Below are 23,499 nucleotides of genomic sequence, written 5' to 3' on the forward strand. Positions count from 1 at the left end.
TTACAAAAAATGTACCGGTATTCTGGCATAGGTGATTCCATTTTGTTTTCTACAAAATCCTGTGTAATAGAATGGCCTATCTAAGGTGCTGTCCTTGAGATATTTTTGCCTTATATTTGTGTAGTATCCAAGACTATTTTGAGAAATTTAAGAACATAAGAACATAACCTGCTGGATCAGGCCAGTGGCCCATCTAGTCCAGCATCCTGTTCTCACAGTGGCCAACCAGGTGCCTGGGGAAGCCCGCAAGCAGGACCCGAGTGCAAGAACACTCTCCCCTCCTGAGGCTTCCGGCAACTGGTTTTCAGAAGCATGCTGCCTCTGACTAGGGTGGCAGAGCACAGCCATCATGGCTAGTAGCCATTGATAGCCCTGTCCTCCATGAATTTGTTTAATCTTCTTTTAAAGACCTCCAAGCTGGTGGCCATTACTGCATCTTGTGGAAGGAAATTCCATAGTTTAACTATGCGCTGAGTAAAGAAGTACTTCCTTTTGTCTGTCCTGAATCTTCCAACATTCAGCTTCTTTGAATGTCCACGAGTTCTAGTATTATGAGAGAGGGAGAAGAACTTTTCTCTATCCACTTTCTCAATGCCATGCATAATTTTATACACTTCTATCATGTCTCCTCTGACCCGCCTTTTCTCTAAACTAAAAAGCCCCAAATGCTGCAACCTTTCCTCGTAAGGGAGTCGCTCCATCCCCTTGATCATTCTGGGGGTGAAGGTCTGAAGGGAGCTTCTATACATGTTTGGTTGAACATGCTTAACAGCCTCTACAAAACTGGGAACCCTGTGTTATCTGAGTTTCCAATTGTGTGGTGACTTCCAAGTACATTTAACAGAAGGCACATAGAAGTCCTGCGATGAACCCCAGTATACTGAAGTAGTGCAACAGTGCCACGTAGACCATCTAGGATTCTTACCCCCCCACACACACACAGAGATACAAGATTGTGATGGATCATGTTTTATTTGCAACCTGGCATCTCAGTGACTGACAGCACTCTGACAGCCTCTCTTGCAGCATTTAACACTAAATTACTGTGTTAAGGCTTGACCTTGACAGGCACCCTGGAGTACATGGGAATACAATGGTGCCTTGAAAGCAACCAGGGAAGGGGAAGACTAGGGGGTGGTCCTGAGGTTGGCAGCTAGTCTGTGGAGGCAGGAGGTGGGAAGATCCATGACATTGAATGGTCATCCCTTCTTCCCAGTTGGGGATGGTGGGGGCTAAAACCTAGCTAATGTTGAGACCCATGTGTACATGGGCATGGAGGAATCCTTTCATTGTTTGGAGGATGATCCAGGTTGGAGCAGAGCAGAGCGGGCAATCGCAGGGGAACTATGTCCTGGATTAATAGGTGAGTGGCGTGGAAGAAAAGAAACCTTCACATTGTTTTTAGATCAGATCTGTTAGAGGCACCTTTATTTTGTGGGGAAAGTTTAAACAGCTGTTTGGAGAGAAAGTCTGACTGACATGAAAACACCATGAAGCTCAAAGCTCTCTGTCTCTTCATTTTCACATCATACATTTATATAATTACTTAAAGCACATATAACCCAAATTACAGTATGTTATCATTTTAGTATGTCAACTTGACATGTGTTACTGTCCTTCCCATAGAATACAAAAAATTAAATATTAATTACGGGAAGCACTTATCAGCAGTATAAAGTCCAGAGCTTGGAAAAGTTACTTTTTTAAACTACAACTCCAATCAGCCACAGCCAGCATGGCCACTGGATTAGGCTGATGGGAGTTGTAGTTCAAAAAAGCAACTTTTCTAAGCTCTAATAAAGTCTAAGGGTTACATACACACAGACCTGTTGTTACTCTCTCCGTTCTAGTGCATTAACCCCCACTAATCAACAGTAGTCAGTAGCATCTAGTGATCAAGGACTGAATTTAGGAATCATTAGCTTCAAGCAATACACACCAATTATAAAAGGGAAGTTTATTTAAAAGAAAAGAAAAGGTATATACACAAAGAGAGTAGCATTTGTTTCCTTAAAGCTAGTCACCGTCCGCCAGGCTAAGAGAGATACATTGGCATAACAAAGGTGAGAGATTCAATACAGACAAAAGAATATAACAAAGAGCTTTCTAACCTAAGATCTCTTACTCACAGTAGAACAGCCTGGTTCCCAACGGTTTTCCCTGGAATCCTCAGGCAAATCAGGGTAGATGGAAATAAGGAACAATAACTAAAGGATAGATGGAAATAAGGAACAATAACTAAAGGAACATCCTTCATTTTTATAGAGTCTATTGGCCAGTGGGGGAGGGGCAATTAGCCATCCTAGCCATGTAAATGCATGTGCACATGCCCAGAATGGAAAAGAGTAGTGGAAGGTCATGGTGGGGAGAGTGATTAAGAAGGGGGACAAAACAATACAGCACAGTTATAACCCGTCAAGCTTGACTCACTGCTGGTGTAGATAGTGAGCCACTGAATAAAGCAATGGCTGAACAGCAACAAATATGAACTACGGAAGCTAACATGCCAATTACACACAGAGACAGAATGATGCAGGATCTTTAACAGGACTACCAAATTTAATGTATAAACCCATGTAAACTGGATTCACCATCCCTAAAAATCCTTCCCTCTCCTCTTCCATTATTGGTTGACTCTGCTGGTTCAATGAGTGGTATATAAGCACAAAACATTCAACATTCCATCACATCCAATACTAAAATATTTGCATAGTTGTGTAGAACACTTTAGTTACAAAATTAGAAATGTCATGGTTGTAAATAAATCAATAAATACAACAGGGCTCTGTAAGGTTATTTGAGTTCTGTTGGTCATCTTTGTAGAAATAAAATGGCTGCCTACAACCTAGAATGCTATAAAGCACTTGGGAAATCTCAGTATGAAGAAGTGGTGCTCTCCATCATCATTACCCACCTCATTTTACAGAATCTACAATAAATACATCCTTTAACTTGATCAGTGAAAATATTACCTGTGAGAAGAACTGTTGAGGATTGTTGTTGAGATTAATGGTTTGCTCATGAGATTAAGCCTCATGCTTTCATTTTCAGATGTGAATGACTGTTACATATGTTTGGACCAAACGTATCCAAACAAAAAACGGGATTTCTGTATTCTCAAGGATGTAAGCTTCCTATCTTATGAAGAACCTTTGGGGATCAGTTTAGCCTTCTTTGCTCTTTCCTTTTCTGTGGTCACTGCATTGGTGCTAGGAACATTTCTGAAGCACCATGACACTCCCATAGTCATAGCCAACAACCGGGGCCTCACCTACACTCTCCTCATTTCTCTCCTGCTCTGCTTCCTTTGTGCATTGCTGTTCATTGACCATCCTAAGAAGGTGACTTGTCTCCTCCGACAAGCTGTCTTTGCAATTATCTTCTCAGTGGCTGTTTCTTGCGTATTGGCAAAAACCATGACTGTGGTTCTCGCTTTCATGGCCACCAAACCAGGATCCAAGATAAGAAAGTGGCTGGGTAAGAGACTGTCTAGCTCCATTGTTCTTTGCTGCTCCCTTATCCAAGCAGGAACTTGTGCTACATGGCTGGCAACCTCTCCCCCATTCCCAGATACTGACATGCATTCAGTGACTGAAGAAATTTTACTGGAGTGTAATGAAGGATCTGTGACTATGCTTTACATTGCCCTGGGCTATCTGGGCTTCCTGGCAATTATCAGTTTCACTGTGGCTTTCTTTGCCAGGAGGTTACCCGACAGTTTCAATGAAGCCAAGTTAATCACTTTCAGCATGTTGGTCTTCTGCAGCGTATGGCTTTCCTTTGTTCCGACCTACCTGAGCACCAAAGGAAAATATATGGTGGCTGTGGAAATTTTTTCAATGTTAGCTTCCAGTGGTGGATTGTTGGGTTGTATCTTTTCTCCAAAGTGTTACATTATTTTGTTGAGGCCTGAGCTGAACAACAGGGAACAGCTAATGAGAAAAAATGAAAGAACCAAATGACTATGTCCAGTCATTGTTTAAATGTAGTTATTAAACAAAATAACAGCTGGCATGGCACAGTGGGGAGTAGAGCCTCGCTGGGAGTCCAAAGTCTGTGAGTTCAAATCCCTGCTCGTGTCTCCTGGGTGTCAAGGGCCAGCTAAAGATCACCCCCACAGTGAGTGGCTCAGGGGTTACGTGCCCTGTGCAGCTGGGGGCAAGCTGCATAGTCCCAAGGAGCCCGGTTGCCCCCAGCTGGCAGTTGCAGACAAAGAAGGGGCTGGCTTGTGCAGCTGTGGCAAGCTGAACAGGCTCTACCCAGTTGGGGAGGACTAGCCTCAGAGGGAAGCAATGGTAAACCCCCTTTGAATACCGCTTACCATGAAAACCCTATTCATAGGGTAGCCATAAGTCGGGGAGCAACTTGAAGGCAGTCCATTTCCATTTCATTTAACAAAATGTGTATATCACTTAACTGTAAATAAAACTTCTATGCAAGCAGTTTACAAAACAATAGTTAAAGTTATTAATCTAGAACTGTGCTAATTATAAACTGCTTCCTCATTTTATAATAGGTGGGGGGGCGAATTGTATATTAGTTGCTGCTAAAATGACAGACCTCAGCAATCCTGAGGAAGAGATGAACAGCACCATAACCCTTTCATTCATAGTCATAAAACATTTTTGGTTGGGCGGTGTGCCCTCATCACAAGATTCAGTTCAGACCCCAATTCAGCACTTCACAAAACAGCCTGCCTCATAAGCTTGAGGTCCATCCATCCTGTCTACTTCATTTCCCAACCCTATTCATTTTAGGGGAAATAAATAAAGCAATATCTTCCTCCCCCTTTTGACACAAATGGAGGAAATTTGATCAGTTTCGTTGGCTTTTGTTGTGGGCATCTTTAATGTTGCTGTTGTTTTTGGGAAACATCTATAAATTTTTCATATGTATGAATGTGGATGAAATTGGGCAGAAAAGTGCAGATACGAGAGAATTGTCCTTGGATAATAAACCTACCAAATGTCAGACAAATAGGTCCACAGGCCTTTGGGTTTAACACCTTTCACTTTTATTTTGGAATAGGAAGAACTATCATGTTGCATGTAAAATAATTGTCTCTGAAGATAAACTTGGACTGTCAGTCACAATGGAGTTCTCCTTTCTCCTCACTCTGATGCAGAGCTTGGAAAAGTTACTTTTTTTAACTACAACTCCCATCAGCCCCAGCCAGCATGGGCACTGGATTCGGCTGATAGGAGTTGCAGTTCAAAAAAGGAACTTTTCCAAGCTCTGCTCTGGTGTTTCCTCTCCACCTCCCCCCCATCATGCTGGTGTTATGGTATTATAGTAAGATTAGACCCATTACTTTCTGTTTGAACAGAAATCACTGACAGGATTCATATGATATCTCGATCGATGTGATGACACACAGTGCTTCACCAGCCACCTCTTCAGCTGTTGGCAACCTGTAAAGCAAAAAAATTCCCCAAAGCATCTTGCTTCACCTCAGGATTAATCTGAATCTCATGCACACTGATAGAGTTTCTATTGCTTTTTCTCAGAAGTCTAAGACGAAATGAATCTATCCTAAGAATGGACCTTGTCTATTGCATCCAATAGATTTCATAGAAAATGCCTATTCTGTTTCAGTGTTTATGACTTTTTTTGCTACATGCAAGTCCCAGTGTGACAGAGTGCCCTATGTTAAGTGGTATAATAGAGGCTGTATTCCCTTCCCCATTTGTCTGTACTCAAGCCCATTGAGAGAATTGTTTGGGGGACACAAAGATGTAAAGGAGGCTTCTACATGCATTCAGCTGAATATACATAGAAGTTTCAGCAGAAATGAGAACCCTGCTTTGACAACATTCCCAATTATACAGAAACAACTAAGGGCACTCAGCAGAATTTGCATAGAAGCTGTCTTCATTTGGAGATGAGTCCCCACTTGTGGAGACATCGGGTTCGAGGCTTCTGCATATGCTTCCTCACTTCTACACAGTTTTAACCCTGGCCACACAGACCAGACATTTATTCCACTTTAAAAAGTCATGGCTTCCCTCAAAAAATTTGTGAAGAGAAGTTTGTGAAAGGTTCCATGAGTTGTCTATTCTCCTCACAGAGCAACAGTTTGCCAGAGTGGTTTAACAGTCGTTTCTTCTTCCCAGAAAACTCTGAGAATTGTAGCTCAGTAAGGGAAAAATGAGTCTTCTAACAGCTTTCAGCACTCTTCACAAGGGAACAGGGTTGGCTTTGTTAAAAGTGAAGAAATAGCCCAGGGCCCTCACTTGAATAATCCACCCCAAAAAAGCTTTGCCCCTGTTTCCAGTTTTAGGGAGAGTGTTTGGTAAATTCCAGAAGGTGCCAAGGATGTTCCTTACAAAACTTCAGCATGGTGCTACTAAAACTTGTTTATGATTTCTCTAACTCCATGCTATGGTCTTATACATCGAATGAATGTATTTTAGTCAAGTCAAAATGTCCTTTGATACCTAAGTGACGGGGGGAGAGGAACTGTTTACATATGGCAAAGAAGATTGTCTGAATTCTACAAGGAAAGCCTGTAACTGACTGTGTAATTATTTCCTCTGTCATTATAACTGGATTATAATTAATTCTGCTGCATGTCAAACTCACTGTGGAATTTGAGAGGCAAAGTCTGTGAAGGATGTCATCTAGTATATATATATATATATCCATTACAGTTTTTAATTTCATCTAGGGACTGGCAGCATTTATTCTTCATGGTTCAGGACTATTTGCAGACTGAATGAACATTCAGATTTGCGTTTGTAACTAGAGGCACTCTAACAAGAGCGTTGTAAATGGAAATAGGACAATTTATTTCAAGTGAAGATTTGCTGTTGAACACAGGATGGTGATATTACTGGGGTGGATGCTGGCCCTATTTCCTCACGTGGCATGCAAGACTCACATAATTAAATGTAATGTTTGTGATCCACACCCTCCACTTCACAAATATCACCAGTCAGGAGATGTCATCATTGGAGGCATTGCTTCTCACAGCTTCATCATCTCCAATGCGTTAACCTTCACTGTAGAGCCCCCACAAGCATTGCTTGAAGAGCTTGCGTAAGGACTTCCTCCCTTCCTTCCAATAATTAGCTCTAGAGCTGAATCCTCACAGCTGTGGCTTATTGATTTTTACCATAGAAAAATGTTAATAATGCAGTTAAGGGTATGTGGAAGGGGATAACATTTTTTGTTCTGCATAACAAGAAAAAAAGGAAAAAATAATGAAGTCCTTTATATATATAAATTTATATATGCATGAATAGTCAAACTACAGCTGTTCATTTTCAAACCTGCTGTGGTCCATCTCACTTCATATTTGAAAATGAATCGTATGTGATGTTTTTTCTTTTTTTCCTTGATATATTGCAGAATTCTTAATAAGGATACACAGTTGATCTCATATTCACATCGCCACAGCTTATTGCTATTCTGGTTATTAATCACCGGTACTTCCATTCTTAGGTGAAATGCTGATTAGTGGCAGAAATGATTGGCTAACAGAGCTCATTTTTTATTTAAATGTTATTGTTATTTATTTATTTATTTACTTGATTGATTGATTGATTGACTTATATCCCATCCTTCCTCTTGGCAGGAGCCCAGGGCAGTTGCAACCTACTCTCAGTTTTGTTATATAAAAAATGTCCAGCAGTTGTACTTAATTTTCTTTTGATCAATAAAAAAGTTAGGCTGATGGCTTCAACTCTAGAAAAGCTCTGGAAGATGAATACTATTTTCCAATTTCTGTGTTAGGTGAAATGGTATTTAATGGTCCAGAATGGCTGGTCAACAGGAGCTAATTTTGTATTTTTAAACATCTCATAGATGGAAGGATCTTGGGTTTAAAGATAAATATGCTACAGTATTTTAATTATGGTTATTATACATTTATTTCTTTTTAAAAGTTAAGCAATTGTGCTGAATTTTCTTTTGGCTAACGGTGAATATCATAACTAAACTGTAGATATAATCCCAATCAATTTTCACTTCTGGAAAACATGTCAAGCTTTATGTTGTGTTTTCTTTTGGAGAATAAAATGAGCAGAAAAGCAATATTTAAACAATGGGTTGAAATTTCCTAACACAACATCCTGTTGGTGAGTGTCACATTTCAAATATTTATCTAATGACTTACAACACCATCCCACGTATGCCTACTCAGAAGAAGTCACTTTGAATTCAATGACTCTTACTCCCAGGTAAGTGAATTTAGGATTGTAATCTTATTGGAGCCCCAAGTTAAACATGGTATACCACTGAGCAGCACATCTATGTTGAAACAACTTTAAAAGAACACCCTTTGATCATATCTTGGAAAATGTTCAGAATCATGAGTCATTTGGAAATACAAATGTGAACCTTATGGTATATGGAGTATATTGGTTAGCTGTTTCATCTCTCAGTTCACCATTTTAGACTACTTCAAGAAAAGTGGTATAATATTACTGTAATATATAATAACAGCAAAGATAAAGCAGAATGCTGTGAAGATAATGTTTATAAAGCGTAGAACATCTTTCTGATACAGAATGTAATTGTCATTTTAGTGTAGTGACGAAGAATTACCAGCACATCCTGGCCTTGGCCTTCGCAGTAAAGGAAATCAATGAAAACCCCGAGCTCTTGCCCAATGTCACCTTGGGCTTCCACATCTATGACAGCTATTTCATTGCAAGGGGGACTTATCATGGCACAATGCTACTTTCATCCACACCGGAGAGATTTGTTCCCAACTATAAATGTGACCTCCAGAATAATCTCATAGCAGTGATTGGGGGACTTGACCCCCTAACCTCTCTTCATATGGCAACAGTCTTGGATATCTATAAAATTCCACAGGTATAATATATCCCTCTCTGTGTTGAGATCAAGATGGGTTTAAGTTTTTTCATGCTTGTTTTGCCTGCCTTATCATTTGTATTTCAGAGGCTGAATTTTGTGAGCTGATGTTCTGCATAAAGCACAACCTTAAAAAAAAACTTTGCAAAACTCTTATAAAATGCTTAGAAATGCTAATTATCAAGTGGTGTATAAGTCTCTTAAATATTTTAAAATACATAAATATGGGGGAGGAAAAATTTTGCATTTCTTGCCCTATACAGACATAATCACACATGCTCTGTAAAGGTAGAGTTGGGGGAAGGTTCTCTGTCTAGCCTAGCAGCGAAATAGAGTAATGAACAGATAGAGCCAGGCTGTGGGGAAAACTTCATATTGCAGATGTTTCACTGAAGGTGTCCCTCTGAAGTTCATAGTTAAGGACAGCTAGGTGGCCCCCTTAGGCACCTTTGGAGGTGATTGGCGGTTCCGGAGGCCTGTCTGTCATGGCTTTGCGGCTCGAGGACAGGATATGGGCTGCCTCTGGGGCCAACTTATCTCATCTACCCAAAGGTTATTCAACCCCGGGTGGGGATGATGCGGGAAGGCCCTCCTACTCACCTAGAAGGTGTGGCCGAGGTAAGGGGTAAGCAGATGGGCTTGCCCTTGCCCCGATAGGGGCTGGTCACCCAAAAGCTGTATGGCAAGCTACTTGCTTATAGATAGTCCTGCACCTAGTTTTTTCCCACTTCAGGTCACTTCAAAATTGGGTTTGTATGCTGTAATTTAATAAAGTGGCCCTTCTTCAACCCAAGCTGATGTGTCAGTGTCTTATTTTGCCCCTCAACCGCAAATTAAGGATTTAGAGTGCTCCTCAATTAGTCACCTCTTATGAAAAAAATGTTCAACGCATATAAGGAAGGTGGCGGTATTGCCTGATAAATTTACAATATGAAATTTTGATTTTCTGATGGTGATAGGGTAGGAGTTGATAGGGTAGGAGTTGAAAATGACCTGGGAGGAAGATCTTGGTCTGCATTTTTCATAAACCCCAACTCAGGAACACCTTGGTGAGAATTTATTATGTTCTGCCAAAATAAATACACAGGTGGCCTTATATACCAATTAGATTGTACTACTTAAATTTAATGTTATCTCCACTTTGTTAGTGGGGATGCAGGCAGTGGAATGTCTGCATGCATTTATGGTTGGAATGTCCGCTTGTTAAGGATTTGGGGCGGCTAATACTTACCATAGCTAAGGGTCAGCATACTGACCCTGTACTAGCTGTATAATGAACCTTCTGGGAACAACTCAAGGAGCTCCTACCAAAAGATTTAATATCATCCCCTGGTTGTGATTGCCCAAATGGCAGTTACACATTTCTGAAAATGTAAAGGAAGAATTTTCCATAAGCTAATGGTATAACAGAATCTGGCAAATGAGTTTGGCAGGAAAATTGATACAGTAATATCGATTAGCTATTGGTGAAATACAGCAAGATACTTTGTTGGAAACGTCGTTCCCTCTTTCATCTTCTTTATGAACATTCATAGTAATAGTCTTCACTCTCCTATTCTCGGAGGTCGGGGGGGTTCTTTCTAGACTACAGTAGGACTCAAGCCTCAAGAGGAGCTTCATTATCAATGTACATCATTAGTATGATGAATTGCATTAATAAATGGAATAATACTGATGACTCTGTGACATGTTTCTGTTCTTTTGTTTATTGTGCTTGCATTACATTTTAAAAGGGTTAATAAAAACTAACAAACTGCCATAAAATGTAAGTCTCAGGGTTTTTTTGGGGGGGGTCTCTTTCTGGACTACAATAGGACTCAAGAGCCCTAAGGGGCTTTCGTAATTTTATTTATGGTGAATATCTTATATTGATAAATGGAATAATAAGGTGTTTACACTATAACCCATATTTCTAGAGATTTGTTTATTGTGCTTGTGTACATTTGAAAATGTTGAATAAAACTAACCATATGACTGAAAGTGCCATCAAACATATTACCGTTTGTTCTATAGTGTATTGACCCAGCTATGTTGAAAATTCTTTAAATGTAGCACTGCGATCGCAATCTAGAAAATATGAAGGGTCATGAGGAGTTTGGGAACACAGATAATCTATACAGGTACCTTACTGAGAAGTGAATATTGTTTTCTGAAGATGGTCATCAAGAACTTAAGAAGAGCTTGCTGGATCAGGCCAGTGGCCCAACTAGTCCAACATCCTGTTCACACTGTGGTCAACGAAATGCCTTTGGGAAGCCCCAAGGAGGATTTGAGTGCAAGAGCACTCTCCCCTCCTGCCTGTTGGATCAGGCCAATGGCCTATCTAGTTCAACATCCTGTTCACGTAGTGGTCAACCAAATGCCTTTGGGTAGCCCCTATGGAGGATCTGAGTGCAAGAGCACTCTCCCCTCCTGCCATTTCTAGCAATTGGTATTCAGAAGAATAGAGCCTCCAACTTTGGAGGAAGGGCACAGCCATCATTCATATTGGATACAATAAATAATTTTCCACAAGCCAATGGTATAATGGAATCTGGCAAATGAGTTTGACTGAAAAATTGATACAGCAGTATAGATTAGCCAGGAGTGAAACACAACAGAACACACTTTCTTCTCCTTTATGAGAAATCCTTACCCCCACCCCCAATTCTCAGAGGTTCCTGACTACAATAGAACTGAAGGCTCATGAGGGACTTCCGCTGTTTGTGGGTGTATTAAACATCTTGTACTGATAAATGGGACAATACGCTGCCGACTCTGTACACATTCTGTAGCTTTGTTTATTGTGTTTGTGTTATAGTTGAAAGTGTTGAATATGAAAGTGCTATAAAATTATTATATCTTTTCCCTCCTGTTCTGCACCTTCCTCTTTAGCTCATATATGGCTCTGCTCCAGCCATGCCTGATAAAACTCCAGGTTTTTCCTTCTACCAGATGGTCCCACAAGAAGCCCTTCAGTGTAGGGGGATTCTCTCCTTACTTCTGCATTTCAGGTGGACATGGATTGGGCTCCTTACTATGGATCTTGAGAATGGAGAAAGATTTGTGCAAATGGTGGTTCCAATGTTTTCCTCTAGTGGTATCTGCTTTGCCTTTATAGAAAGAGTTCCTAAATTAACTCTTGACACAGAACTTAAAGACGTGCTACAACAGTGTGCAAAAATACATGATAAAGTCATGGGTAGCACAGCCAACGTATTAGTGGCCTATGGAGAATCTTATTCAATGGTATTTGTGAGATGGTTTCCATATTTATCAGAACAAGAATATATGGCAATTAACCCAAAAGGTTTAGTGTGGATAATGACAGCCCAGATGGAGCTGACATCTATGGTTTATCAAAGAACTTGGGATACACAAATAATCCATGGGGCTCTGTCTTTTGCTATTCCTTCCAATAAGGTACCTGGATTTCACCAGTTTCTTGAACATATAAACCCTTCCACCACAAAAGGTGATTATTTTATCAGGGACTTCTGGCAACAGGCCTTTGCCTGTGTATTCCCAAGTACAGTAGCAGGTGAGGTGGATGGGGATGTTTGCACTGGAGAGGAGAAGCTGGCAGTTCTTCCTGAACCTTTTTTTGAAATGAGCATGACAGGCCACAGCTACAGTATCTACAATGCTGTTTATGCTGTGGCCCATGCTGTACATTCCATGTTCTCATCTAGAGGCAGACACCAACGTATGGTGGACCAAAGTGTGTTTCACCTCAGAATCAGCAGTTCTGGCAGGTAATGATTTAAATCTTATCTTGTGGTTATGTACCATAATCAGGGGGTTACGGTGATGCTATTTGGTGGTGGTGGTCCTATTTGTGTAGGAGATTGTTTTCCTGAAGTTGTCCTGCGATTGAATGATGCTGCTGAAATTTATCTTACTCTGAAAGATCCAAATGCAATTTCCCCTTGTTAAATTATGGCCTTTTCTTTTCAATCTAGCTTCATCACATTTTGAGAGGCATCTCATTTAATAACAGTGCTGGAGATAAGATTTCATTTAACGTGAAAGGGGAGATAGATTCTGGGTATGATGTTATTAATTGGATTGTTTCATCAAACCAATCATTTCATAAAGTGAAAGTTGGAAGGATGGATCCCCAGCATCCTTCAGAACAAATGTTCACCATCAATGAGGACGCTTTAACGTGGCACAGCTGGTTTAACCAGGTATGGTAAAATTGTAGGTGATTCATTAAGACTTATGTATACAATTTATTCCCTTTAAAATACTGGGTTTTTATTGAAAGAAGCAGAATATATGGAGGGTAAACTGAAAGGAAACACATTTTGAAACATTGCTCAATAACATTACTGAACATGGAGAACATATGTCAAGGCATCAGGTTTCCAATTTCTTGAATTCATAAAGCTTGCAGCGACATGAGATAGTCTTAACTCTGGTTTAAAACTGGCAGTTTTTTTTTAAAAAAATCTTGAATTTCCCTGGTTTTGTAAAGGAAATATATTTAAATGCTACATTCTGTTAAACATATTGCCCCTGTGTATGCCTGTGGGGGAGATTGTGGGGGCATGTGTTGGCTTGTGTGATATGGAGATATTGGTGGTGGTGGGTTGGGGAAGTTGCAGTATTGGGGTACAGTGGTTTATGCATTGTTATGCATGATGTATGCATAAGGCTTGTAGTGTAGTGTTTTGATTTCAGTAGAGGGTGAATGGTGGTGGGGTTGCATTGGGGATGAACATAATGTGTGAGTGGGTTTCAGTAGAGTTTGGTGGGGTTGCTTGTGAAGTTGCGAGATGTGATCCCCAAAAATGGTTCCTGGAAATTGTAGCTCTGTGAGATGTAAATTATAATTCCCAAGATTCTTTGGGGAAGTCATATGCATTAGATGTGCATTAAATATGTATTAAAATGCTTTACATGTATGGTGTGGATGTGACCTCACTCACAGAGATATTTGCACTTCACTATTCAAAATAGGATTTAGGAAACTCCACTTATTATTAGCAATTGCTGATAGACATAGCCAGCTGTTTTCCAAAAAAGGTTTTTTAAGCTGCACCTAGAGAGCAGGGACTTGCAGCTTGGCGTCCAGAGGAGTTCAAGAGAGGATGAATGTGGGTAAACTGACAGAGTGGAGAAAAGCAAGCAAATGCAAATGTATAGATGGGCAAGGGAAGAAAGCAAACAAGTGACCTGAAGGAAAGTATGCTAATTGGCATGTACCAGAGAGATGGAAAGATAACCAGTGAGAAGCAGCACTGGAGTGTGTCTCTGTGTGCACACTGGGGATGGGGTTTGCTGCCTAGTTCCAATCTGCTTGTATTTCGATATCTATCATTCAATCCTTATCTGCCTTTGTTTTTTGTTGCCGCTTGCTTTTGCACTGGCTGATTCAATCTGCTGTTTTGGGTTTTGTTTGCTGGGGAAAAAAATTGTAATTTTAAACCTAAATGCTTATGTAAATCCATGGAAGTTAATGGATAATAACATTTGTAATTATGAAGATAATTACGTAAAATTGGCCGTGCCAATTACAGTTGCTGCTCACTGGAACAAATCAGTGCCGGTCCAAAAAGACAGCAGACTGTCAGATTCAGTCCAAATATGGTACTAAGTCTGATTTAGTGAATATTCTTCCCCATCCCTAGTGCACATATTTGCATGCCTATTGCTGACTCTTTATTTGGTTGTTTTCTTTTGTTTACAACAACAATTATGCTTCCAAAAGAAGTGAAAATTCACTGTTGCTGCCCTTCTGAGAATACTTCAGCAACACCAACTGATCCTGGTGGATTTCTCACACATATTTAGCAAAGGAAGAGATTATTTTCATCTCTTTATGCCTCCATTTCTTTTCCTCTCCCCACCAATCCTGATTTGCCACTGCAATTCAGGTGTGCAAGTGAGAAATAGGACAAAGGAATGGGTTGCTTGAGGAAAGTAAGTGAATTACAAAAAGGAAAGAGATTGTTTTCTTCCCCACATTGGCCTCCCACACAAAGTGTGTGTGACCCACCCAGGTTCAGTGGGTCAAACTCAGAAGGGCAGCATCCATGACTTTGCATTCCTTTTGCAAGCATATCTGCTGCTGCTTTGCACTTGGTTCTTTCAAAGGAATAATAAAGAGGCTGCAATGGGCATACCCACGCACACAGGTATGAGAGCTCAGTGGCTCCCATTCTAAAGCTCAGTTACTAATATGCCTCCATTGGGGGTCTGGCAGGGTCAGTTGTTCATGCTCTAGTGACCTCTAGATTGGATTACTGTAATGCACTCTACGTGGGGCTGCCCTTGAAGACGGTTCGGAAGCTGCAGCTAGTGCAAAATGCAGCAGCCAGACTACTGACGAGGACCAAGCGGTCCTCACATATTACACCTGTTCTGGCCCGTTTGCACTGGTTACCGATTTGTTTCCGGGCCAGATTCAAGGTGCTGGTATTGACCTATGAAGCCTTACACGGTGTGGGCCCGCAATATCTGATGGAACGCCTCTCCCGCTATGAACCTACCCGTACACTCGTTCGACATCTAAGGCCCTCCTCCGAGTACCGTCTCACCGAGAGGCTCGGAGGATAATGACAAGATCTAGGGTCTTTTCGGTGGTGGCCCCCGAATTGTGGAACAGTCTCCCCGAGGAGGTACGCCTGGCGCCTACGCTGCTATCCTTTCGGCACCAGGCTAAAACCTTCCTATTCTCCCAGGCATTTTAATATATTTCTATGTATTTTACTGTTTTAATGTTTTAGCTATGCTAATATCATTTAGTGTTATTATGAATTTGTATTTTTATCTGTGATTTTGTTCATTTATTGTATTATTGTATGTTGTACACCGCCCAGGGAGCCATTGGCTATGGGCGGTTTATAAATGAAATTAAATAAAATAAATAAATTAAATAAATAAAGATATAAAAAAGGCCCCTGGAACTTAAGGATTCCAAGCACAATATTCTCTTCTTTCTTTCATGGATTAGACAAGGCCTCTTTCTGTATGCAGTGAGAGTTGTCGTCCTGGTTCTAGCAAAAAAGTGAAGGAGGGGAAGCCATTTTGCTGCTATGATTGCATCCCATGTCCAGAAGGGAAGATTTCAGACCAGAAAGGTAAGATATATAGTGTACAGCAGGATCAAGACACACTGTCTGTTGTTCAGAAGAATATACAAGCACATGTGTACTATAGTTGCTGAAGGGGAAGTAATCTGGCCTGTTGATGTTAACTTATAAAGTCATGAATGACTAAATGTCGTGGGGCACAAATTCAGAATGATTACACCACCTTATAGAGGAAGGGAGGCCCTTCTCCAGGTCTTGCATTGGGTAAAGCACACCATATGTTGACACAGGATAGGACCATCCTTGGAATTACCTTGATTATATAGGGTATTCTTCCATTGCAGGTGTGAGTGGTGTCAATATTTTCTACTTTTGATTATAACTGAAGATTCATTTTTTTCCTCGGACCTTTGTAGGACACTGAATGTATGCCCAGCTATGAAACCATAGGTTTTTATCATCTGTACAGTTATACTGTTATATTTGCATATCTGCACCTGCGATTCTAATTGTGATGTTATTGCTGCTGTTTTATGATTTTGAGGTTTTGTTCTGACTTTTGGATAAGTGAACCAACAACCAATGAGAAATGGGCTTTCTCCTGGTATTCTATTAATGATTCCAACTTCTGGGGAGTCTCCTCCTTCTCATTCCCTTTTCCCTTCACTGCTCCTCGCAAGTGGCCATGGTTTATAGAATAGTGCTTTGTCATGCTGGGGAGGGCATTGCCTTTATAATTAAAAATAAATAATCTGAAAAATGGAACGATAATTCGGGGGGGGAGCGAAAAATGGACTAGGGTGCTTCCAGGCAGGAGTTTATTGTGGAATCAGTCTGTTCATGCCTGCAAGCTTATGTAGTGCCTACATGACAACATCATCATCACTGAATCATCCCCACACTCCTATTTCCATTTGCTCCCCACCTCAGCACAGTGTTGCCATTTTGTTTCTGGCAGTCAAAATGATACAAAAGCATGCCTATTTCAACTGATTAGTGCACACTGAATGCACATCTAGATTTCAGAAAGAGAACTATTTAGGACAGTGCACTGCATTTGGCCAAAGCCCAAACCCTTAACTAAATTGGGCTCATTTGGGGGATGTGGGCTTCGGCTGAATCAGGTTGAGAGACTCTAGATTTCCCCAGGTTGGGTCAGGCCACCTGGAGTGGTCTGGGCTGTTAGAGCAGGGCATCAGGTGGGAAGGCTGCAGGGATCTGCTTCACAAGCATGTTCTCCACAGCAGACCCAAGCAGGATTGAATCACTTGCTGCTGAGCAGAGGATTCCTACAGTCTGCAAGGTTATTCACACACACTTTTCCTGCAGGGCAAGCACTTGTGAAGCACCACCCCACAGGACGGAATGGTCTTCACCAGCTAGTGAGTGATAGGGATGGATTCCTCTCCTTTTTTATGTTTCATTATTATCGATTTAATAATCACTGTTTATTCATGAATCTCCACTGGTATCAATCTTTATTCTGAACTCTGTAATGATTGCCTGTTTATGTGTATTCCTTTTCCTTGTATTCCTTTGTGATACAAATGTGTATTCCTTTTCAAGTGCACTGCACACAGATTAAGGCAGATTATCAAGTCCGTGTCTTCCTCCCTGCTGCTTTCTATCTTTCAGTTGCAACCAACACCTCATTCCCCCCTGCTGCTTTCTGTCTGTTAGTCACAATCAATATCTTATTGACATCAGTGAAAAGGAATACACATTTGAAGAGCTCACATGGAAGGTAGATCAATAAAACTATCATTCACACTATCAATGATTTCAAAGCCATTTTTTTAAAAAAATGAATTGGAACAAAAGAAGAATGAATCAAAAACCATGCACAGAGAGTTGCTACTTCCAACATTCTCTTCGCAAAGACAGAGAATATCAGGAATAACAACTCATCTGATGGCAACTCTGATTACTGCCAAAATGAAGCCTGCTAGTGAGTGAGGATTCAGTCTTGTGAGCTGCAGGGTGCTTCTTCACAAGCACCTTCCCCTCAGAGATGGTGATCTTGATGCAGACTCCAGCAGGATTGAACCCTCCTGCTCTCTGTTGAGAAGAAGTCACAGCTGCTGCTGCTTCCCCCACCCCATCTCATCCACATGTTTCATTAGGGTTTTAAAAAATCCTAATCCAACATTAGTCTTATCCCACCCCCACCCCCAGAAAAAAATAATATCGGGCCAGATATGGGCTGGGTAGAATATTCTTCCGGTTGGTCTGAGTTGGATCTAGGCCAATCCATGGGTCTGTGTACAGTCCTGGAAGTATTCTCTTGGGATTTCCAGACAGTACATGTTGAGGATTACCTTGGATATTTTAATTGCAGTACATACATCAGGGATAAAACATCCAAACAAAGAAACATACAAACATAGAAAGGTATTGTGCAAGACCTCTCTATCAAAATCCCAGTATATCATTGCTGCTGTGGGATTGTGTGTGTGCGTGGAATAGCTTGTGTGGTTGTACTGTTAACAGTTACAGGGGCCTATGGAAATGGGTAGTGTCCCCAATGTACAACCCTCCATTTTGCCCATCACAAAATATAATTAAATTCTGGTAACATTTGTTGTCTGGCTCTTTCACACCAGTGGTTAAAGGGGGAGGAAAGAAAAGGGAAAAATACAAAAATAGAGTATATGAAATAACTGGATACAGATTACCCTTTAAACCATATATATTTTTACTAAATTATTTAAAAGGCGTAGTTATAGAAACAGGTTTTGAAATGATTGCTACATTATTAACACTAGCAAAAAAACTGAAATTGCACAAGAAAGGAAGCAACCGAAAGTACCATCAATTCTTGACTGGTTTCACAGAATCTGGAATGCCATTAATTTGATAAAAGTAACATATTATTTAAGAGAAAAGAATGGGCAAATAAATATATAGAAGATTGGGCAATTATTTTCTGGAATCAAATGCATCAGGAGAATAAGTATCCATGCACATTATTTTATTTGCTGTGATTTACCTAATATATGTAATTGTGCATATATTTCTGACAATATAGTATATTACATATAGATATATTATTAGTAATGCTTTTGTTATACATATATATATATATATAAGCTGTAAGAGAAGTATCTTTGTAAAAAAGTATTTCCTTACTTTTCTTTTTCTGTTTCCTCCTTTTTTTATCTTTTAATATTTCTTTGTAATTTTTTCTTTAATTAAGATTATTTTTTTAAAAAAAGATATGTGTGCATGTAAATGCATGTGCACATGCCCAGAATGGAAAAGAGTAGTGGAAGGTCATGGTGGGGAGAGTGATTAAGAAGGGGGACAAAACAATACAGCACAGTTATAACCCGTCAAGCTTGACTCACTGCTGGTGTAGATAGTGAGCCACTGAATAAAGCAATGGCTGAACAGCAACAAATATGAACTACGGAAGCTAACATGCCAATTACACACAGAGACAGAATGATGCAGGATCTTTAACAGGACTACCAAATTTAATGTATAAACCCATGTAAACTGGATTCACCATCCCTAAAAATCCTTCCCTCTCCTCTTCCATTATTGGTTGACTCTGCTGGTTCAATGAGTGGTATATAAGCACAAAACATTCAACATTCCATCACATCCAATACTAAAATATTTGCATAGTTGTGTAGAACACTTTAGTTACAAAATTAGAAATGTCATGGTTGTAAATAAATCAATAAATACAACAGGGCTCTGTAAGGTTATTTGAGTTCTGTTGGTCATCTTTGTAGAAATAAAATGGCTGCCTACAACCTAGAATGCTATAAAGCACTTGGGAAATCTCAGTATGAAGAAGTGGTGCTCTCCATCATCATTACCCACCTCATTTTACAGAATCTACAATAAATACTAACTTGATCAGTGAAAATATTACCTGTGAGAAGAACTGTTGAGGATTGTTGTTGAGTTTAATGGTTTGCTCATGAGATTAAGCCTCATGCTTTCATTTTCAGATGTGAATGACTGTTACATATGTTTGGACCAAACGTATCCAAACAAAAAACGGGATTTCTGTATTCTCAAGGATGTAAGCTTCCTATCTTATGAAGAACCTTTGGGGATCAGTTTAGCCTTCTTTGCTCTTTCCTTTTCTGTGGTCACTGCATTGGTGCTAGGAACATTTCTGAAGCACCATGACACTCCCATAGTCATAGCCAACAACCGGGGCCTCACCTACACTCTCCTCATTTCTCTCCTGCTCTGCTTCCTTTGTGCATTGCTGTTCATTGACCGTCCTAAGAAGGTGACTTGTCTCCTCCGACAAGCTGTCTTTGCAATTATCTTCTCAGTGGCTGTTTCTTGCGTATTGGCAAAAACCATGACTGTGGTTCTCGCTTTCATGGCCACCAAACCAGGATCCAAGATAAGAAAGTGGCTGGGTAAGAGACTGTCTAGCTCCATTGTTCTTTGCTGCTCCCTTATCCAAGCAGGAACTTGTGCTACATGGCTGGCAACCTCTCCCCCATTCCCAGATACTGACATGCATTCAGTGACTGAAGAAATTTTACTGGAGTGTAATGAAGGATCTGTGACTATGCTTTACATTGCCCTGGGCTATCTGGGCTTCCTGGCAATTATCAGTTTCACTGTGGCTTTCTTTGCCAGGAGGTTACCCGACAGTTTCAATGAAGCCAAGTTCATCACTTTCAGCATGTTGGTCTTCTGTAGCGTATGGCTTTCCTTTGTTCCGACCTACCTGAGCACCAAAGGAAAATACATGGTGGCTGTGGAAATTTTTTCAATGTTAGCTTCCAGTGGTGGGTTGTTGGGTTGTATCTTTTCTCCAAAGTGTTACATTATTTTGTTGAGGCCTGAGCTGAACAACAGGGAACAGCTAATGAGAAAAAATGAAAGAACCAAATGACTATGTCCAGTCATTGTTTAAATGTAGTTATTAAACAAAATAACAGCTGGTATGGCACAGTGGGGAGCAGAGCCTGGCTGGGAGTCCAGAGCCTGTGAGTTCAAATCCCCGCTCATGTCTCCTGGGTGTCAAGGGCCAGCTAAAGATCACCCCCACAGTGAGTGGCTCAGGGGTTACATGCCCTGCCACCTGTGCAGCTGGGGGCAAGCTGCATAGTCCCAAGAAGCCCAGTTGCCCCCAGCTGGCAGTTGCAGACAAAGAAGGGGCTGGCTTGTGCAGCTGTGGCAAGCTGAACAGGCTCTACCTAGCTGGGAAGGACTAGCCTCAGAGGGAAGCAATGGTAAATCCCCTCTGAATACCGCTTACCGTGAAAACCCTATTCAGAGGGTAGCCATAAGTCGGGAGCAACTTGAAGGCAGTCCATTTCCATTTCATTTAACAAAATGTGTATATCACTTAACTGTAAATAAAACTTCTATGCAAGCAGTTTACAAAACAATAGTTAAAGTTATTAATCTAGAACTGTGCTAATTATAAACTGCTTCCTCATTTTATAATAGGTGGGGGGGCGAATTGTATAGTAGTTGCTGCTAAAATGACAGCCCTCAGCAATCCTGAGGAAGAGATGAACAGCACCATAACCCTTTCATTCATAGTCATAAAACATTTTTGGTTGGGCGGTGTGCACTCATCACAAGATTCAGTTCAGACCCCAATTCAGCACTTCACAAAACAGCCTGCCTCATAAGCTTGAGGTCCATCCATGTCTACTTCATTTCTCAACCCTATTCATTTTAGGGGAAATAAATAAAGCAATATCTTCCTCCCCCTTTTGACACAAATGGAGGAAATTTGATCAGTTTCGTTGGCTTTTGTTGTGGGCATCTTTAATGTTGCTGTTGTTTTTGGGAAACATCTATAAATTTTTCATATGTATGAATGTGGATGAAATTGGGCAGAAAAGTGCAGATATGAGAGAATTGTCCTTGGATAATAAACCTACCAAATGTCAGACAAATAGGTCCACAGGCCTTTGGGTTTAACACCTTTCACTTTTATTTTGGAATAGGAAGAACTATCATGTTGCATGTAAAATAATTGTCTCTGAAGATAAACTTGGACTGTCAGTCACAATGGAGTTCTCCTTTCTCCTCACTCTGATGCAGAGCTTGGAAAAGTTACTTTTTTTAACTACAACTCCCATCAGCCCCAGCCAGCATGGGCACTGGATTCGGCTGATAGGAGTTGCAGTTCAAAAAAGGAACTTTTCCAAGCTCTGCTCTGGTGTTTCCTCTCCACCTCCCCCCCATCATGCTGGTGTTATGGTATTATAGTAAGATTAGACCCATTACTTTCTGTTTGAACAGAAATCACTGACAGGATTCATATGATATCTCGATCGATGTGATGACACACAGTGCTTCACCAGCCACCTCTTCAGCTGTTGGCAACCTGTAAAGCAAAAAAATTCCCCAAAGCATCTTGCTTCACCTCAGGATTAATCTGAATCTCATGCACACTGATAGAGTTTCTATTGCTTTTTCTGAGAAGTCTAAGACGAAATGAATCTATCCTAAGAATGGACCTTGTCTATTGCATCCAATAGATTTCATAGAAAATGCCTATTCTGTTTCAGTGTTTATGACTTTTTTTGCTACATGCAAGTCCCAGTGTGACAGAGTGCCCTATGTTAAGTGGTATAATAGAGGCTGTATTCCCTTCCCCATTTGTCTGTACTCAAGCCCATTGAGAGAATTGTTTGGGGGACACAAAGATGTAAAGGAGGCTTCTACATGCATTCAGCTGAATATACATAGAAGTTTCAGCAGAAATGAGAACCCTGCTTTTTTTTTTTAATAATTTTTATTCAAATTTTTCAAAAAACAAACAAAACAAAATAAAAAAAAATAACAATACAACAAAAAATAAAAATAAAATAGTTGACTTCCGATTTGTCGCAGATCAGCTATAAGTATATAATATACATCAAACCTGTCCCTTAATATACAGAATCCCTTTTCTCCATAGGCTGTCTTAATTAGTCGTCAAATCCCAGTATCATCATTTTATTTTGATCTTTCAACAAAAAGTCTAAGAGAGGCTTCCATTCCTTAAGAAATGTATCTGTCGATTTTTCTCTAAGTAAACATGTCAATTTATCCATTTCTACTAAGTCCATTAATTTCAATAGCCATTCTTCCATTGTTGGTGTTGATTCCATTTTCCACTTTTGTGCATATAATAATCTTGCTGCCGTAATCAGATATAATATTATTCTTCCATATTTCTTTTCTATTTGTTTATCCATAAAACCCAATAAAAAAAATTCTGGTTTTGACTGAATGTTTATCTTTAGAATTTTTTGCATCATCCTACCTATCTGTGCCCAAAATGATTTTGCCTTTTTACACAGCCACCACATATGATAAAATGATCCTTCTTGTTGTTTACATTTCCAACAAACATTAGAAACATTACTATACATTTTTGACAACTTTTCTGGAGTCATGTACCAACGGTACATCATTTTATAAAAAATTTCTTTAAGATTATAGCATAGTGTAAATTTCAAGCCTTTTTTCCACATATTTTCCCATTGATCCATTTGTATGTTATAACCAAATTTTTTTGCCCACTTTACCATACACTCTTTTACTTGTTCTTCCTCCATATCCATTTTCAGTAAGAGTTTATACATTTTCGCAATTATATTTTCATCATTTGTACACAATCCTATTTCAAAATCAGATTTACTTATTTCAAACCCATACATTTTCTTGTCCATTT

General features: G+C 40.1%; 1 protein-coding gene across 1 annotated transcript; it reads left to right on the top strand.

Annotated features, from left to right (window-relative positions):
- Positions 1 to 8,163: 8,163 nt before the first annotated feature.
- On the top strand, positions 8,164 to 20,712 carry LOC133367577 (vomeronasal type-2 receptor 26-like). Its single transcript, XM_061591672.1, has 7 exons — positions 8,164 to 8,180; positions 8,529 to 8,820; positions 10,873 to 10,940; positions 11,814 to 12,522; positions 12,762 to 12,989; positions 15,761 to 15,887; positions 19,802 to 20,712. Exons 1-7 carry the CDS (start codon positions 8,164 to 8,166, stop codon positions 20,710 to 20,712), a joined length of 2,352 nt encoding a protein of 783 aa, XP_061447656.1.
- The last annotated feature ends 2,787 nt before the right edge of the window (positions 20,713 to 23,499 follow it).

The sequence above is a fragment of the Rhineura floridana genome, chromosome 11 (assembly GCF_030035675.1).
Source record: "Rhineura floridana isolate rRhiFlo1 chromosome 11, rRhiFlo1.hap2, whole genome shotgun sequence".
NCBI classification, from domain to species: Eukaryota; Metazoa; Chordata; class Lepidosauria; order Squamata; family Rhineuridae; genus Rhineura; species Rhineura floridana.

Excerpts from the sequence above, each read along its gene's own strand:
- LOC133367577 (XM_061591672.1), top strand. Across the intron at positions 10,941-11,813 it reads AACACAGATAATCTATACAG|GTGGACATGGATTGGGCTCC; the intron begins GTACCTTACTGA and ends TCTGCATTTCAG. Across the intron at positions 12,523-12,761 it reads AACGTATGGTGGACCAAAGT|CTTCATCACATTTTGAGAGG; the intron begins GTGTTTCACCTC and ends TTTTCAATCTAG.